The sequence below is a fragment of the Paroedura picta genome, chromosome 2 (assembly GCF_049243985.1).
Source record: "Paroedura picta isolate Pp20150507F chromosome 2, Ppicta_v3.0, whole genome shotgun sequence".
NCBI lineage: Eukaryota > Metazoa > Chordata > Lepidosauria > Squamata > Gekkonidae > Paroedura > Paroedura picta.
In genome coordinates, this window is record NC_135370.1 from 157,582,965 (window position 1) to 157,602,492 (window position 19,528).

Here is a 19,528-nt window from a genome sequence, read left to right on the forward strand (position 1 = left end):
TCCAGGCACAGAAGGGACCGCGAGAGTTTCCCAGCATGCACTTCTCTGCAGCTAGCGTAGTGCCCGAGCTGCATGGCACAGACACTCTGGAGATGAAACTGGCTCATCATGTGCACATTAAAAAAAGAAGAAGAAGAAATCTTGCCGGCTTTTGGCACTACCCATCCTTCTCAAGATAAAAGTTAGCGTGGCAGCGTGCAGAGTTAAATGTACCTTCAGCCAATTCATTTCCACCCCTGTCAAAATTCCCATTCCTGTGCTTCCAGCCTTTTTTCAGCTAGCACAGTAAATCGTCATGTGAGTATAGCCTAACTTTAACTCTGGGAGTTTGAGAGAAATATTGGACACTCTTTTTGCAGACCAAGGCTTTGGTATATTGTCCAATATCTATACGCTTGTCTTCATAAATCAGCTAGCAAAAAACAGACCTCTGCCCAGTGGTTAGAATCACAGATGTGTGGACAGGAAGGAGAGCCTCTTCCCAGAGCAACACTCTGTCCTTTTACTTTAACCCGCTCTTGTTTTATAATGGCACAGTTGATAAGATCAGCAGAGATACACAAAGGTTATTCTGGCTGTAATTAATGGAATGGCCATGAAAGGACCGAAGGCCTGTAGGCTTGCACTTTTCTTGCACAAGGGTTGTGTCTCTGAGATAACAGGGTTGGAAGAGGAAGCTGGGAATCTTTTGACCTTGCTTTCCTCTGCCTTTTCCTCCAAGGAGCTGGGCAGCATAAATGGGTGTTTTGTCCACCTCCGTGTGAGAAAGTAATGGATTACATGGAACAATATTCTGACATGGCATAAGGGGGATTTGAGGGAATAGTGTAATGAATAGCAATGTGTCATCTAGGAATGACAATTAAGTTGGAATCATAGAGGTCGAAGGGGTCATACAGAGCATCAAGTCCAGCAAGATCAGTCTAAAAAGAATCTCTAACATGCCGCTGTGTGAAGACCGCCAGGGAGAGGCAGTTCACCACTTCCCTAGGCAACTGATTCCACTACTGAACTACTCATATTGTAAAATATCCCCCCTTAATACACAACTATTACCTTTCTGCCCATAATTTAAACCCATTATTGTGAGTCTCATTATTGTAATTACATAACTGTGCAATATTAATTTAGATTTTATTAATAGTTGGAAATAAGAAGTTTTGTACTAAAAGCTCTCGGATTGTATAGTATTTAAACATTCATGGAGGATTCCCCAGCTGTTTGTAGTTGATTATTGAGCATGAGAAAAGCCCTTTTTCATAGGCTGAGCTACATAGGCTGGTTTTAATACTTCGCTCGTAGTCAGTAGAACAAAATCTGTTAGCTAATGGACAATAATGAATGTACCCTCCACCTGTACTTGACAGATGCAGTATTTATTTCCTCAGTCTCATCTTGGGTTGTCAACAAGCCTGAGGAAAAATATCCTGTTCCTTTACTAGAGGCTTAATATGTGGAAATGGGCAGCTGAAGCTTTTCATGGTATTGAGGTAAATAATATTCCATTAAACCTCTAGTAAAGGAATTGGACACTTGTGGGCAAGTCTAGTCTGTTGAGCCTGCATTGAATTCATATCCAATATCCCCCTGATTTAGCTTATTTGGAAAAGGATTATATCATTTTACTACTCTATATGCAATTCTGAAAAATCTCAAAATTATCGTATTTTAGAGCTAAATTGCATGATACATTGAAAGATATAGACATTTGGGATTCTTTAAGTATAAAAATGTGCTCTTGTGGTAAAAGCAGCAACAAAGCTGTTTTTTGGTCATGGAGTGGCTGAATTTATTGGTGAGGAGCTAAGCTTCCAGTTCATTCTCTCTCCTCTGCAAGCTGGAATCCATTCCTTTTTCATGGGTAGCAGACGTATTTGGAAAGGTGAGAACCTATATTATAGTAGTGGCATAGCTAGAGGTATATTACCATGTCTCCTACCTTATCTTTCACTCTCAAATCCATTCCCAATTCAAAGTTCCCCTATTGCTTCTGCTGGTGGAGAGAGATTGTAACACAATTCCCTAAAATGCAGATTCCTACCTTTAATACAAGATACTGACTTTGAAGTACGTTTGTCAACTGGCATGGTTATGGGACTTGAGCGGCTGTGGTTACTCTGGTAAATTACCTGCCAGGAGATGGACAGAGGAAGTGTGACTGTCAGACCTCTCAAGAGGCTTTCAGTACCATCAATCATGATATCCCTGGATCGCATTTTCAGATTGGGCCTGGAAAGCACTGTTTTGCAGTGAATCTAAGTTCTTCCTAGATTGTTGGTTTCAGAAAGTGATGCTGGGGGACTGCTGTTCTGCCTTTTAATCCTTGGCTTGTGTGGTCTATAAGACTGCATCTTGTCCCTTGGTGCATGTACATGAAACCTCTGGGAGAGCTTATCTAGAGCAGTGGTCACCAACCCCTGGTCCAGAGACCGGTACCGGTCCATGGATCAGTCGGTACTGGGCAGCAGCTCCTCCTCATCCTCCTCCCCGGCTGCTGCCTCGGGGGCTGCCCTGCTATTCTGCCACTGGCTCACCTTTGGTGCTCTCCAGCGGCCGCCATGGTTGGGGCTCCCTCGGCGTGGCACTGCGCAGCTGCTGCTGGCAGCGCCCTCCAGCGGGCAGCGGGAAGTCAGGGACGCCGGCGGGAAAGCAAGCGGAGCAGGGGCTCAGGCGGTGGCGGTGACATTCCTCCCCCCCCCGGACCTCAGTAAAACTGTCAAGCGTTGACCGGTCCTCGGTGATAAAAAGGTTGGGGACCACTGATCTAGAGATTTGGACTGTGTTGTCATTAATACATAGATGACATTCAGCTCTATCTCGGGCTTCTGGCTGATACCAAGGAGGCTGCAGAAACCCTGAGCTGGTGTCTGGAGGCAGTTTTGGGATAGATATGAACTGAAACTTACATTTTTGCTGCTTTGAACTTATGGTATCTCACAAGGATTTGTATTCAGAACAGAGAAGGCTGTGACTATGGTGTTTGCCCTGAAGATGGAAAGGTGCTAGAAGAGGATCTCTTATCTGGGGGGCAGTCCAAGGAGACTTTATAGAAAAGCATGGTTCTGAGGTGGCCCTGTCACCCCTGGAGTCCCAGTGTCAGTTGTGCTTTGGAGTGCCCATTATTTGCAGTCCAGATCTTGTTTTCCTTTTGCCTTTAGTTGCCTGGATGTGGCAACTGGGAAGTAGGGAAAAATTCAAAATAAACCTATATGCTGTAAACAAATGTAGATATTTTGCCACTAATTTTGTAATAGTTGTCTTGAAAAAAATATATAAGACACATGCAAGAAATAAAAAGAGAACTCCAAAATGATGTCCAAAATGATATTTTGGGATGCCACCAAAAAGTTTGGGAGACCCTCTGAAACACATGAATGTGTGTGCTGGTATTTTAACTCAACTGAAATGCAGCTAAGGGTTCCAAAGGAATAAAGTTTCTGAAAATTAGATTAGTTTATTTCCCCCCTCCCCGCTTTCAGGGCTAAGCTTTAACCTATACAAGATTCAGAATGGTTTTCTACAGAAGAAAGCACAATCGCTCCACTGAAACCAATTGCATTAGTGACAGACCTGTTTTACTGATGTTTATGCATTAAAATATTTCTTAAACCACCTTTATTATTCAAAGTTAGTGGTGTGCACTGGGCTGTTTATCTCCCGATGCCTGCACTTGGCAAAATTTCAAAGAGTAATAAAATAGCAGCCAAATTGCTAATCAGTGAAACTCAAAAGTGGCAAAGGAGACAGTTCACTTACAGGTTGATGATCTGTGATAGTTATGGTGTGAACAGGGGACATATGTAACTTTCAAATATAAAGAGAAAACCCTGTTGATACTTAGACTGTTTTTTTTTAAACGTATTGACTGCATTTTCAACAGTGGTACTGCTCAGCAAGATTTTTGCAGTAGCACTGCCATAAAGCTCCTGTAAGAACATACACAATTACAATCTCCCAAATAAAATCATTCATTGCAAAGTTAAAAAAAGAAAAGAAAAAGAGCTAAATCCTATTACCAGCTTAAAGGAAATACAAAGAAGGAAATACAGATGGGCTTCTGTTAATGGAATATAGCCACTCAGAAGCGCCTTTCCATGTCCCTGACAGAATAAGCAGAAAACCAGATGGATTCTAGGACAGTATTAGCAGCAAAACAGATGGATTCCTTGAAGATAAAAAAGAATTTGGGCTTTTGAAGATGTGTTGGATCCAGACTGTTCAGGGCTGTGCAGCTCATGTACAGATGCTTCATAGTGCAGTCCTATGGAGAGCCTAGTCTACATAAACCCATTGAGCCAGCTTGGTGTAGTGGTTAGGAGTGCAGACTTCTGATCTGGCATGCCAGGTTCGATTCTGTACTCCCCCACATGCAGCCAGCTGGGTGACTTTGGGCTCGCCACAGCACTGAGAAAACTGCTCTAACCGAGCAGTGATATCAGGGCTCTCTCAGCCTCATCCACCTCACAGGGTGTCTTTTGTTGGGAGAGGAAAGGGAAGGTGACTGTAAGCTTCTTTTAGACTCCTTCGGGTAGGGAAAAGCGGCATATAAGAACCAACTCTTCTTCTTCAATCATGGAACTCTGCATAGGATTCAATCACACCCTGCGTAAGATTAACCATACTCAGGAGCCACAAATCAGAAGTGCTGTTGTGTCTGCTTAGCTAGTAGTTACCAGCCACTCCAAATCTGACACCATCCAAACTTTTGGACTACAGAAAATATGGGGTTTGTATTAGTTTCCCTTTTCTGGTGAGTTGTGGTCCTCTCCAAGATTAAATTAATCACTGTAGTGAGTTCAAGAATAAATGTACATAGGGAAAAATTGCCTATATACTGCTTTTGTTTGTTTGTTTGTTTTTTGTTGTTTGCTTTACTCTGTGGTCAGTTTGTGGCTTAGCCTTCTTGTTTGATTCCTCCACAGGTATTTGCTCCTCAAATATTAGCTTTCTGGTTGAAGAGAACTCGCTGGTTGTTTCATCCTGTGGTTTGAAGTGGGAAGGTTGATGGGAAGAATAGGGTGGTTTAAATGAAAGGAATATTATGTCCCCAGGCCATTTTGTCACATTTTGTGCTGTCAGGGTCAATCTTCAGAGTAAACAGCAGGTGCTTTAGGATAAAACTGTGTTGTCTGTAGTCCAGAACCCCTGTCAGCTTGGCTATCAAGTGATCAAGGAGAGACCTCTCTTCTTCCTGAGAGATCTTTTGAATGCATGTTCTAGTCCCTGTATCTGAGCAACTTGTAGTTGAGATTTTTAAGACCAACGAAGATTTGTTCAAGGCCTTTGTTGGTCTTAAAGGTGCTACTGGACTCTGATTTTATTGTGCTACGTCAGACCAACACGGCTACCCATTTGAATCTATCCTTGCACACAGTAATTCAATGAAAGATGAATCAGTCAACCCCACCCAACAACAATATTAGAAGTAAAAAAGAAGGGGCTCAAATATGATGCTGTGTCCCCATGGCAGACTCAGGGATGCGGTATCATCTAGTCTGGCCCTGAGACAGACTTCAGCACCAGTGTATTGATGGTGCTTGTAGAGAAATGCATTTTTCCCCTTGGAGGTGTGAAATGAGCAAAACCTTCACTCTGAGTTTTAAGTCCTCCCTCCAAGGGTAGAGAACTGGCAGGAGGTCAGTTCAGTTGCTTTGGATTTACCTCAACCCATCTTCATATAAATACTAACAGGCCTAGACAATAAGATGGACAAACTTCCCCACCCCCCAGCAGGGAACAGATATTTGGGGGTATTAAATATTAGAAGGACTTCAGGAAGAAACTTCTGGAGACTTCAGGAAAAGCGTCTCTGACTGTCCTGACCTGGTCAGTGAGTGGGGAAAAGAAGACCCAAGAGCAAGAAGAAAAGTCTCTTGTTGGTGGTAGTTCCATCGAAGCAGAAAGCACTCTTAGGTTTCGAGGAGTCAGGCTTCTCCTTCAGTGGAGAGGGAGGAGTCATCCAAACCACTTAGGGCATAACTCCTTGTCCAGGGATGGGCGACACAGAGTATGAGGGGGAGGGGAGGTGAACCCACTTCAAGAGCATGGTGGCAGCCAGAGAGGTTGGAGGGGTGTTCCCTGACATCCCCGGATTTCTCCCTGCCATGTGGCGGGGGGAAATGGTGGTGGGCCCTGTGGATGTCTTCCTCAGCCCCGACCCGAAGGAAATGGCTGGAAGTGAGACAGAACGTAGAGCCAGTGCCGTGAAAGGGAGCGACTGGCAAGGGCAACGAGGGCAACCAAATAGCTGGGCAGGACACTGGCAACGGCTCCCACCCAGGCCAGTGTGCTGAGGTTCCTCAGTGGGCTCTCCGACACAACGCCACCTGGAGGGAACTAGAAAACCACTTACCAGGAGCATCGGTGGCTGCTGAGGGGGCCAGCACCCAAGCGGAGATGGAAGAGAAGGAAGCAAAAGTAACGCTGGGTTTAAAAGTCATGGGCGGAGCTAAGGAAAGGGAATAAAAGCAGAAGAGGAACGGAGAAGGTGGTGGTTGGTGAGGAAGAGGGTGAGAGCACGGAGAGAGGAGGTGAAACACAGGGAAATGAGTTGTTTGTATAGGGAAAGAGCACAATAAAGAAGGTGGCATAAAGGGTTACTTCAGGAGTCAACACAACAGTGGAAGGGGGTGGTGGCTGGGGGCGTGGCCTAAATCCTGCTACACTCCTCTCACTCCAGGCAGGGCTATATAAATTTGTGTAGACTGTATTGGCCCAGAGGGAGGCTGACCCTCCAGTTTCAATAGCCCTGCAGCTCCAGCAGAATGCTAGAGTAGAATCTCTAACATGGCTGCTTTAGGATGCTTAGGGCTGATCCTGCGTTGAGCAGGGGGTTGGACTAGATGGCCTGTATGGCCCCTTCCAACTCTATGATTCTATGAGTACAATCTCTAACATTTCGCCATCAGGTCTAAGAATCATCGACTGGCCCATCTTCCATGAGTCTTTCCCATCTGTTCTTTGGGAGATGATTTTGGCCAAGTCTTCCCTCCTTCAGAATTTCTGAATTGGAAATGCGAACTGTAGATTGTTTCATTAAACAAAAACCAAAGGATTATGTCAAGTTACAAGCCAACAGTTTCATTTGGCTTTGTCCCCCTAGAGTTTCTTTCTAGTATTCTTTCCAGGAATCAGATTTGTTGGCAAAATTCTTCCAATTTTTCTTGTCATTAACTCTGTTCAAGCCTCAGAGTGCAGTAGATATGTTTTAGCCAAAATAAACTGCTCTTCAGTAAAAGTTCTTTGCCAAGAAGCAGGGATGCAGAGCTGGTAGAACAAGAAAGGCTGAGTGTTAGGCAGATTGGGGTTCATTAATTTATTAATAGAAATATAACCCACCTTTTCTCATGGCTCAAAGCAGCCAATTAACTTTACATTGAGGAAGACATTGTTTCGCTTATTTTTTAATATTCTATATCTGCAAAGGTGAGCATAAAAGTCAGTATTTTGAGTTTCTGCTCTTTCTTTGCCTTTTCAATTACGAACAGCCTGTGGATTAGCCTGCTCTGCCTCCTCCTCCAACTAGCTTGCTTGTATGTCCAGCAGCCAGCCAATCGCCTTCTGTCTCCCACCCCTAACCATCCCCTTCTCCTTCTACTTCCCTCTGAGGCTCGGAGGCTGCAGATCCCTGCTGCGTGAGAGCTGCCCCTACTGGGGAGTTCCCTAACAGCTGCCTGCAGCCTTTCCAGGTTCTGGGGGGAGGAGGAGGCTGTCCACAGAGTTCTTCCACTCCACCTCCCTAATCTAGCGCCCGTTGTATTCCTGACTGCAACGGGATTGGCTCCTAGTGTTTAATAAAGGTAGAATAACAGTAATAAACTAAAAAGTTCATTATAAGGACAGCCAAACCAAGTAGTTGTGGGATAACTGAGAAGGCTAAAAGGAATCAGGGTACAGATAAAGAGCATAAGTTTGATTCCGGTCTAAACATCAGCTAAGCCTTGAATAAATGTATTGTCATAGCTTAACATGTAGAGCCATAGCTCTGGACTACATGGCTGTCTGTGGTACTGATGAGATTTCAGTGGCAGATTTCCGCAAGAGTCAAAATCTTTGAAAACTTTTAAATGCTTGTTCAGGATGGAACTATATGATGCAAGCCCAGGGGGACTGACTTCCAAGCAAGCATGAATATGACTGAGCCGAATGGTGTACCAAAGCAACGTGCTTTAAGAGCTTTTGTTGCAGCTACTTCTTGATATCCCACAACTATTGTAGCAATGTTATTGACCTGTGCTAAATCGCCTTTTTCAAAAAGTGGTTTGAGGGCCTGTCAGAAAAGGTTCAGGTAGACAGCTATGTCGGTCTGAAGCAGCAAAGCCAGGTTTGACTCCAGCGGTACCTTTAAGGCCAGCAACGTTTTATTCTGGGTATAAGCTTTCGAAAAAACAAGAATCCAGTAGCAGCTTAAAGACTAACACTATTTATTTATTTATAAATTTGATTGACGGATCGTCCACTTCACAGTGGGCTCACAAAGTTAATAAGAATAAATATTAATATAAAATGATTTTAAAACTTAAACCCGACAGTCCAATTTAATTTAATTGGACTTTAATTGGACCATGACCCTGACTCCTTTGCTGCCTATCTCGACCTCTTGGACTGTCTCTGACTGTTCTGGATGGCCACCTGCCTTTGGACTTCTGCACCATGTACTGACTCACCTCTGACTGGCTTCTTGGACTCCGGTAACAGACTGCTTGCGTTATGTTCCCAGCAAGCTGGCCAGGACTTGTTAAGACTCACTGTGTTGCTGGCTTCCTACCAGGTCTTATAACTACAGCTGGGAATGCTGCCAGCTCCAAGGTCGGCACAGCTGAGTACAGACAGCCTCTCCCGGCCCCATCAGGAGATAGTCTGGACTTCCAGCCCAGCTAGGGACAGGCCATCTCAGCCATTGACAAGTCCTCCTCCATCAGGGGACACAATAACCTGGGGGGAGCAGCCTTTCCTGGGCTGCTGCAGTCTCCCCATCTACTCCTGTTCCTCCCACCATCTTTGCTTTCCAGACATGAAGGCTGGGAATGGTGCTGTGGTTGCCCCTAGCTACAGAGTCTAGTGGACATTCTTAAAGGTACAGATGTTGTTTCTCTTCTTTCCAGGAGTTTTGATTCCATGATGTATTGCTTCCCTCAGACTTCAATTTTTTTCCTGCGAACTGGCGATTGCTTCGGGTTTGAACAGAAATCCTACACCCACCTCCCATTCTCTCAGTACCTCCATTTTGCATCTCTGTCAACCATAGTATGGCTCAATTGAGACACAGATATATGTGTAATTCCTAGAGAGTTTCAGACCCCTCCTAAATTAATCTTTATTTTTCGAGCCCGCCTTTCCAATACAGCTCAGGGTGTTTGACAACATCCGTGCATAGGGATGCCAGCCTCAAGGCAGGACCGGTAAATCTCCCATTAATCTCCAGTCTATAGAAATCAGTTCCCCTGGAGAAAACTGATGTTTTGTACTCTGGATTAGGATCTGGGAGAGCCAAGTTCAAATCCCTACTTTGCCATGGAAGCTTGCTGGGTGCCTGTGGGCCAATTACATTGTCCATCTGACATATCCCACAGGGATGCTTTGAGAATATAATGGAGAAAATGAGAATAGTCAAAGCTACTTTGGGGAGAAAGTTGGGGTAAAAATGATGTAAGATAAATAAAATGTATTTTTGTCTGAATAGTATTTGTCTGTGAATGAATCACTTTTGGACTTTAGTATACAATGATTTTATAAGGTTTATTTTTAAGTTGCTTTGCTTGTAAGACACTTTGTATAGATAAAATAGGTTACATGTGAAAAGCATTGAGGGAAAGGGGGGGAACTAATTCCAGGTATCAGACAACTGAGAGAGAGAAATGTAGAATGCATCTTTTGATTTAGGTCTCACTGAACAGCAGTTTTCCCGTGCACCCAATGAAATATGATTCTCTAGTTTGCCCTTACAATAATAGATGTAGGTTATTGTGGATGTAATGTATGTAATTTTATATCAAGTAGATAAAAACATACTATCAGTATATTTTATATGGGTTATGTGATGCGATTACTCTTGAAGTTAACATTTCTGGTATTGGTTTGTGCAGGATCTAGATAATAGAAGAGATGGCATGATGCTCATGATAGTTAAATAGAGAACACAGAAGGTGATTGAAGGCCTGGATTTCAGAGTATCTCCTTGGGAAGTTGATTGCCTTCTCTGGATACATCGAGGGGGGCCAATTCATACTTAACTGGTCAGCAGGAATTGAAGAAGACCTTGGTTGTCCTTGCTGAGAATGTTACGTTCAAGAGATATCCCCTCCCCCTCTTAGCCTTGCTCCATACTTTAATGGACAAATGGCAATCAGCCAAAATGGGTTGTTTGATCCAAATATGTATGACAGGGAAGTTCACAGAAACCGATCTTCCCAAACTTGAATTTCCTTCAGCAGCTAACTTTCCCCTCCAAGCCACTGCTAAGAGTCTAGAAGTCTTTCCAAACCAAATGCCATTTGTCATGGGAGATGCAGAAAGAGCAGCAAATTGGGCAAAACTGTCTTCCTGCAGTGAACTTGAGCAAGCAAACTCAGGCGCATGGAGGTTCATACAGGAAGGTGGGGGTGATTTCCCTCTTTTTCTGCACATCAACTCCCTGTGGTGGTAATGTCTTCTGACGGCTATTTGGTTGCAACCCGTAAAGTAAATAATAAATAAGACTGTCAGCAAAGCCTGGTCTAAATTGTACAGAAAGCCAGCTGATGAATTCTCAGAAGACTCTGAACACTAGGGGAAAAAATAAGCAAAATTCATATTTTAAAGAATTTTTATTAGAGATTTTTATACAGAAAAAAGGGAGGACGGTACAAAAGGAGGGGAAATAGAACAAAGAACAGACATACCAATTTCATTGCAATTTTTTATAATCTCCAGTCAAACTGTAATGTATCCATTCGATTTATCAATTTATACCAAGCTTACTTAAGAATGAAATTAAAATGAACTCTACATTTGCTTTCTTTAATCTCTCAAACTGCAAGTCATCCAGTCATTTTTTCTCTCTTTCCTGCAAGAAGTCAATAAGAGGTTTCCAGTTAATCATCAAGGAAGATGCTAGTGACGCAAGTTTAGACATTTCAGCCAATTCAAAACAAGCCAAACTCGAATAGCGGCATTCAGCATATTCAAAGGAAGTTGGAGAATCTCGGAAAGAGGATGTTCATAAACAGGGAAGGCGATCATGCCAGTAATACAAGACTGCCAATACAAATGCAAAAGTATTCTTGAAAGATAGTCACAGCGACAGAGTGGATTTGGTGCCTAATGTTTCCTTAGTAAGAGCAAGTAATATAAATATAGTAGAATTGTAGTATGGCAGAATTCAGCTATGCACAGTACTTGTGGTGGTGTACGAAGCAGTTCAGCTCAGGAATGAAAATGGTACTTTTCAGCATCAGAGGAGCTCCCTCTTGTAGCATGCAGCCTAATGAATAAATGCATAGTGACTAATGGCTACAATAATTCTGATTTTTGATGCAACTTCCTAGGGAATAAGCTTTTTATAGCCTTTTTATTTTTGGCTTTGTTGATATAAAATGGGGTCTGCGTGCATTCTGTGAACAGTAAAAGCATGTAAAAGGGCTCTTATAATGGTGTGTCTCATCCTTAAAGTGGTTATTATCTTGAGGGGTAGCAGGGTTAGTCAGTTTATTCTTGGTTTGATACCAACTGGGAGAGATGTTCTTGGTCCTGTGGAGGTTCTGGAGAGAGATTAGATAGGTAGGGAGAGAACAAGCTGAGGACACAGGTATCTAGGCTGTGAAGGTAGTCCAGCAGGATCTAGTGACTGGCTGTCCTGAAGGCAGAACAGAGATCAAGAAGAATGAGGACAGCGGAGGAGATTTGGATTTGGCAGTGAGAAAATTATCTGTGGTTTTTGGAACTAAAGGATAAAGAAGCTCAAGATAAGGCTATGAACTCCTGGCACTGAACCTGTAATCTAAAGAAGGGGTAGTCAACCTGTGGTCCTCCAGATGTCCATGGACTACAATTCCCATGAGCCCCTGCCAGCATTTGCTCATGGGAATTATAGTCCATGGACATCTGGAGGACCACAGGTTGACTACCCCTGATCTGAAGTGGTAAGGAATCAGTTTATCCTTCCTGTACCAAGAGACCATGAATTGGACACACAAACAACTAGGGACAAAGGGTAGCCATGTGAGGGGGCAATGCCCATTACACACTCACGTCTAAAGCATATTTTCTTATGAGTAGGCTGCAAGGTTGCAGTGAAAGCTCGGTAAAGCATTCATTGAAAGAACAGGGAGGCTAGATATGATTTGGGCTTAAGGTATTTTATTTATCTAAAACACGTTTATGCTACGTTTAAGTCTGACTCCTGCTGAGGGAGGTTTTATGTAGTAGTCTGAGACCTCCAATTCTTGCTAGTACCTGCCAGCAAAACATGAATGCAAAATGGATACCTACATATTCATCTGTTCTGTTCTGCTCTGTAAAAATAATAGTGTTAAATTTAGATCACCTCTCATGTAATTTGATGATCTTCCCACAAGCTCTTCTCACAATCAGGCAACCTATAATAAAAACAGAATTTATTTTAAAGACCTGTGACCTTGTTTACTTCATTTGTTGAAATGTACATATTTTTTTCTTTCTAATGGCTTATTTCTTTATTATTATTATTAAAGTGATTGAATACCAAGCCGTTCCTAGGTATGGACCTGCAAGCCCATTCAAAGGCCATTTAAGCACTAAAAGTAATGGTAAGTAATTTGCATGCTGTACAAAATAAACAGATACTATAAAACAGCTTCCCGCTAAAATATTCATTTTAAGAGCTACAAAAATATTGCTTATTACTAAGGCATGTTAATATTTGTTAGTACTGGGATGTCAGCGAAGTAGAACATTTTAATCCATTGATTGTCTTGTTCTATGTAATTAATACATTAATATGGGATCTCAAAAAATATTTGAACCTGTGGGCATCTTTGACATTCTGACACAAAATGGCTGCAGGAGGTGGAGCCAACTACAGAATGGTTATCCCAGCTCACAGTGAAGATCCTTGAACTGTGATGGTGTTGTTGTTAGTTGCAAAGTCGTGTCCAACCCATCGCGACCCCATGGACAAAGATCCTCCAGGCCTTCCTGTCCTCTGTCATTCCCCAGAGTCCGTTTAAGCTCGCACCAACTGCTTCAGTGACTCCATCGAGCACTTCGTTCTCTGTTGCCCCCTTCTTCTTTTGCCCTCGATCACTCCCAGCATTAGGCTCTTCTCCAGGGAGTCCTTCCTTCTCATGAAGTGGCCAAAGTATTTGTTTCATCTTCAGGATCTGGTCTTCTAAAGAGCAGTCAGGGTTGATCTCCTCTAGGACTGACCGGTTTGTTCGCCTTGCAGTCCAAGAGACTCGCAAGAGTCTTCTCCAGCACCAGAGTTCAAAAGCCTCAATTCTTTGACACTCAGCCTCCCTTATGGTCCAACTTTTACAGCCATACATTGCAACTGGGAAGACCATAGTCTTGACTAGACACACTTTTGTTGGCAGGGTAATGTCTCTGCTTTTTAGGATGCTGTCTAGATTTGCCATAGCTTTCCTCCCCAGGAGCAAGCGTCTTTTAATTTCTTTGCTGCAGTCCCCATCTGCAGTGATCTTGGAGCCCAGGAAAATAAAATCTGACACTACCTCCATTTCTTCCCCATCTATTTGCCAGGAAATGAGAGGGCCAGATGCCATGATCTTAGTTTTCTTGATGTTGAGTTTCAAGCAAACTTTTGCACTCTCCTCTTTCACCTGCAGCAAGAGGTTCTTTACTGTGGTGCCAAAGCAATGTTTCAAAATCCATACAACCAATCAAATCTCAAGTGGCAAATCGGAAGCCTTAATGGACAAAAGTCCCACCTGGCTCCACCCACTTTCTAAAAACACTTCAAGGGCACTAGGAAAGGTGTCCACAGGCACCACATTTGGGACCCTGAATTAGCCAACTGCAGAAATAATCGAATTTCATCTCATAATGCATAAAATAGCTGATGATGTACATGCCCACGTGCCAAACCTCTGGGCCCCATCACATAAACATACAAATGACCTCTTGTTTGAGAAAGGAGAAATTCAGATATCATGGCCCCAAACCCTTTTAGAGGTCAAACCCAAGGTTTTAGAAGAAGAAGAAGAGTTGGTTCTTATATGCTGCTTTTCTCTACCCGAAGGCGTCTCAAAGTGGCTTACAGTTGCCTTCCCTTTTCTCTCCCCACAACAGACACCCTGTGAAGTGGGTGAGGCTGAGAGAGCCCTGTTATCACTGCTCAGTCAGAACAGTTTTATCAGTGCCGTGGCGAGTCCAAGGTCACCCAGCTGGCTGCATGTGGGGGAGTGCAGAATCGAACTTGGCATGCCAGATTAGAAGTCCGCACTCCTAACCACTACACCAAACTGGCTCTCTTAAATAGTTGCCAGAAACTGACTGGGAGCCACTGAATCTGTGCTTGAGTAATATGATCAAAGCAAACAGCATGTTCATCCTCTTACCTGTTATCAGACTTTTCGTCCTGGTTGTCATGAAATTTGTTACCAGCATTTCCAGCTTACAGTCCTGTAACCCCTTTCCTCCAAGGTGGTCACATTGACTTCATAATGGGGCTATTCTGGAGTCGATGCTTTGAGGACTTCAGTGTCATATGCCAGGCTGTGTTTTCCTACAGCAGCTGTTTAGAGCTAGACATCTCACCAGCGTTGATCAAATGGCTCTTTGATCCCTTCTTTGCTCATTCATGGCTTGATAGCTGAAGAACAGTATTCCAATGTGAGTGATGAGTTATTTAATGAGTCTGCAAACATTTGAGTACCTTTTCTACTTCCTGCTGGGGAGGTCACAGGGCTTTGTGGACTCAGCAAATCAAGAATATGTTGTAAAGCTCTGGATACAGGTGGAATTGCTTAAGACGGACTCTAAAGTGATGGTGGACTTTGAGAGGTCCTGCTGTTAGTTCTATGGAACTCTGGAAGAGAGCTGCACGCTATTCAGATTCCAAGGTCTGATGCTAGAAACACCAAGGGTATTGAAGAAAGAATTACCCTGTTGGATTATGTGTTAATAATTAAGACAGGTCTCAGCTGAGACTGATGATGGCCTTCTCATTTTATGTAAAGCAGACACCTCATGAAATACCCCAATACGTGAGAAGAATTCTCTGTTGGAGCTTTGAATGTTGTTGACCAAACCAATTTGTTAACCAGTCTGTTTTCATTACTATTGAGATATTCTCCTTTTTGAAAGAAGCTGCTTCTGCAAAATGGTGGATATTTATTTATTTTATTTATATACCTCCCTCCCCGACGGCTCAGGGTGGTTTACATGAAACAGGAATGATACAGATCGGTTTGTAATGTGATAGCATGATCAGTTTGTAATGTGATAACAGTAACAACAATATAGTGATAACAGTAAATAGTAAACAGCTTGTGGAACAGTAGAATACCAGAGAACATGAATCAACTCATACTGAGGCCCGGTGGGTTGGGCAGATTTGTAATGACTGTCAACAGAGGGAGGCTTGGGGGGGCAATGGAAAGCAGTGGTTCAGATCGACCTCAACCAAATGCCTAGCAGAGGCATGTAAAGAGGGCTCTACTTCTTGAATGCCGTTCACCAGGATATTCTGTACAAACCCCAAGGGCATGAATGGAAGCTATACCAAGAAGTGATGGTGGAAAGTATTGTCACGTTGTCACAGATTTATGGCAACTCTGCAGGGTTTTTAAGGCCAGAGACATTCAGATGTAGTTTGCCAATTGTATCCTGACTCTGGACCTCCTTGATAGTCTCCCATCCAAATAATGACAGGGCTGACCTTAACTTCTGTCATTTTACGATATCAGGCTAGTTTGGGTCACCCATATTACTTACAACTTATTACTCTTTATACAAGAGCCATTTATAATGTATTTCCATCATACCACTTTATTGGTGGGCTTTGTGCAGGAAAACGTCTTGCCCTTTTTGATCTTTCAGTTCCCCATACCATCTCAACACTTCCTGTTGTTGCTGCAGGTCAATGCTTCCAGCTTTGTAATGATGGTGTCTATTTTCCTTTTGCAGCTTTCTGCATTGACTCCTCCTCCCGCAGACTAAGCAACCAGTACCTGATCAGGGATCACATGGCTGTTCACTACAATAAAATCCTTTCAGCCAAAGGTAAAAAACCCAGCATATATGAACTCTGTGCAAACAGTTCAAGTTCTATTGTCCATTTTTATGCAGATGTTTTCCTGGAATGCACATGTAGAAAGATCCTGAGGGACTCCTTTTGGATGGTGTGCCAAGGCTATGTAGCAGGGCTGGCTAAGCTTTCAGGCAACCGTACTGTAAATTAAATCCTAAATATGAGAGAGTACTACTCATGTGCTCTCTGTATTGTCCAGGCAGTGCAATATCATGTCTGGCCTGAAAGTTTAGCCCTTTTCTTATTCTCCTCATTGCCTTCTTGCATGTAATGCTTATCCAGGAGTGCAGTTTTTCTTTTAAAATTTCTTTTAAAATTAGAGTTTAAAATAATCACTGACATTTAAAAACTGCCTTTTCAGGATTTAACGTGCCAACCCTCACTGTTGCCAGCATTTGAAATGCTAAACTGAATCAGTGATTCGGGTATTTGGGCATGTTGAGGATCTATTCCCCCCTCCCCCCAATAAAAGCAAAAATAAAAGCGCCAGACTGAGCACAGCTTGTACCAATATGGTAGCCTAAAGATCTGGTATTATTGAACTACATAATTTGCCATCTCTTTCTATTGGTGAGAAAAATCTTCATTCTTGTACCACTCCAAATATGGTGCTGTCTCTTAATTAATATCTAGCACAAATTTGCTAGCATTAATTATCCTCTTTTTTAAATTGCTTCAGTACATTCTCATTTTCACTCTGTTCAATCACAGTAGGTGATCACGTATACAAAAACATTTTTTAAATAATCTCGTTAAAATATTTTAAAATAGGCTTTCAAAGAATTGAATAATAAAAATGACTCTTGTAGGAAATGGAAGGAGGACCTTATAACCAAGGAGAAATATAAATCAATAACCCATGCTTGTAAGGAGAGTTTTAGAAAAGCTAAAGCTCAGCATGAGCCTAGGCTAGCAAGAAATGCTAAAAGCAACAAGAAGTGGGTTCTTTAGTTATATTCAAAGTAAGAAAAAGAATAGGGAAATGGTAGGACCATTGCGGGGACCAGAAAGTGACATTGTTACAGGTGATGACGAGAGGGCTGAATTGTTCAATCCTACTTCTCCTCAGTCTTCTCTTGAGGGAAATCGTGCTCAACATGGCAAAATCATTTCATGTGATGAGGGATGGGAATTGTGGCCTAGGATCACTGTAGGGGTAATCCATAAACACCTAGTATCTTTACATGAAACCAGATCTTCTGGGCCAGATGAATTGCATCCAAGGATACTAAAAGAACTTGCAGATGTAATTTCTGAGCCTCAGTCCATTATTTTTGACAATTCTTGGAGAACAGGTGAAGTGCCAGAAGATTGGAGGTGGATAAATGTTGTTCCTATCTTCAAGAAGGGGGAAAAATAGGATTTGGGTAACTACCAACCCATCAGCTTGACATCTATAGCTAGCAGAATTTTAGAACAAATCATCACACAGTTGGCCCTTGAGCAGCTAGAGCAGATGGCTATAATCACTAAGGGTCAGGATGGCTTTCTCAAGAATAAGTCATGTCAGACTTACCTTATCTCTTTTTTTGAGAAAGCTACAACCTTGCTAGGTCATGGGAAGGCTGTGGACTGTTTACCTTGATTTCAGTAAGGCTTTTGATAAGATTCCCCATGATATTCTTCTTGGCAAGTTGGTAAAATGCAGTATGGATCCTATTACTTTTTGGTGGGTTGAGAACTGGTTGACAGATCATACCCAAAGAGTGCTTGTAAATGGCTAGTCATCTTCTTGGAGGAGTGACAAGCAGAACGCCTCAGGAATCTGTTGTTCAAAATATTCATAAATGATTTGGATGAAGGAATGGAGGGGGTGCTTCTTAAATAAGCAGATGATACTAAACTGGGAGGGGTAGCAAACACACCAGAACACATAATCAGGATAAAGGATGATCTTGACAGGCTGGAAAACTGCTATAATTAATAAAATGAATAATAAAAAATGTAAAATTCTGCATTTAGGTAGGAAAAATCAAATGCATCACTATAAGACGGGTGAGTCTTGTCTTGGCAGTAGTACATGTGAAAAGGATTCAGGGGTCTTAGTAGACCAGACACTGAACATGAGTCAGCAGTGTGACTCGGTAGCTAAAAATGCAAATGGATTTTCGGCTGTATTAAAAGAAGTATAGAGTCCAAATCACGCAAGGTGATGTTACCACTTTGCTTTGGTTAGACCTCACTTGGAGTACTGTGTTCAGTTTTGGACACCACAACTGAAGAAAGATATAGAGAAACTGGAGCATGTCCAGAGGAGGGCTATGAAGTTGGTGAGGGGTTTGGAGATTAAGTCATATAAGGAAAGGTTGAGGGAGCTTGGTCTGTTTAGCCTGGAGAGAAGGCACCTAAGAGGTGATATGATAACCACCTCCAAATACTTGAGGGGCTGTCATATAGAAGATGGAGCAGAATTGTTTTCTCTTGCCCCAGAGGGTCAGGCCAGAACCAATAGGTTGAAATTAATTCCAAAGAACTTTCAGCTAAACATCCGGAAGAAGTTCCTGACAATTAGAGTAGTTCCTCAGGGGAACAGGCTTCCTCGGGAGTTGGTGACTTTTCCTTCTTTGGAAGTTTTTAAGCAGAGGATAGATAGTCATTTCACAGAAATATTGATTTTATGAATTTAGGTAGATTGTGAGTGGGCAGGAAGGGATGTGTCAGTGTGTCTCTTGTTGCCCTTCCTTGCATACACAGGGATTTGCTAATTACTGCTGTAGGTAGTTGAATTTCCTCTAGGCCAGGTTGGATTCTGGACATTTTTGGTGGAGGGATCACTTGGGCATGAAATTGGGGTCACTGTGTGTGGGCAGGTAGTTGTGAGTTCTTGCATTGTGCAGGAGGTTGGACTAGCTGACCCTGGATGTCCCTTCAACTCTATGATTCTGTGATTCTTATGAAGAGACTAGTAATAAAGCCCGCTGTATGATGAATACAGCGGGCGCTAGAAGCGTACAGTTTTGCATGTACGGCGGTCACACGGCGGCGGTCACACGGTGGCGGCGGCTCTCTGAGGCATCAGGCCGCCGGGCAGGGAGCCCCCAGCAGCCGCGCTCCGCGCAACTGCCGGGAGCTCCCTCGGGCGGCGGCCTGACGCGGCGAGAGGCGCGAAGTTCCTCTCGCCGTGTCAGGCCGGGAGCAACTGCGAGCGTGCGGCTCGCAGTTGCTGGGACTGGGAATCAGAGGGACCAATCGGCCTGCTGATTGATCCGTCTGATTGTCTGTCCAGAGGAAGGGTCCAATCCGGACCCTTCCTCATCACAGACACATCCCGCCCCAGAACCCCTTAGCACTTTATTTAGT

The 19,528-nt window shown here is 43.1% G+C and overlaps 1 protein-coding gene and 1 long non-coding RNA gene across 6 annotated transcripts in view; one reads left to right on the forward strand and one right to left on the reverse strand.

Moving 5' to 3' along the window:
- Positions 1 to 19,528, forward strand: part of SPATA7 (spermatogenesis associated 7) — a 67,449-nt gene that overhangs the window by 546 nt on the left and 47,375 nt on the right. For 4 of the 5 annotated variants that reach the window (XM_077323420.1, XM_077323419.1, XM_077323422.1 and 1 more), the window contains exons 2-3: positions 12,690 to 12,764; positions 16,105 to 16,200. In XM_077323420.1, the coding sequence (XP_077179535.1) occupies positions 12,690 to 12,764; positions 16,105 to 16,200 (171 nt within the window). Of the gene's footprint in view, positions 1 to 12,689; positions 12,765 to 14,666; positions 14,809 to 16,104; positions 16,201 to 19,528 lie in introns of those variants that run through there. The other variant, XM_077323423.1, reaches the window with a different exon arrangement.
- On the reverse strand, positions 10,823 to 14,632 carry LOC143830643 (uncharacterized). Its single transcript, XR_013228555.1, has 3 exons — positions 14,535 to 14,632; positions 12,524 to 12,575; positions 10,823 to 11,044 (listed from the first exon to the last, which is right to left on the reverse strand). It is a non-coding gene; the product is annotated as an uncharacterized LOC143830643 (long non-coding RNA).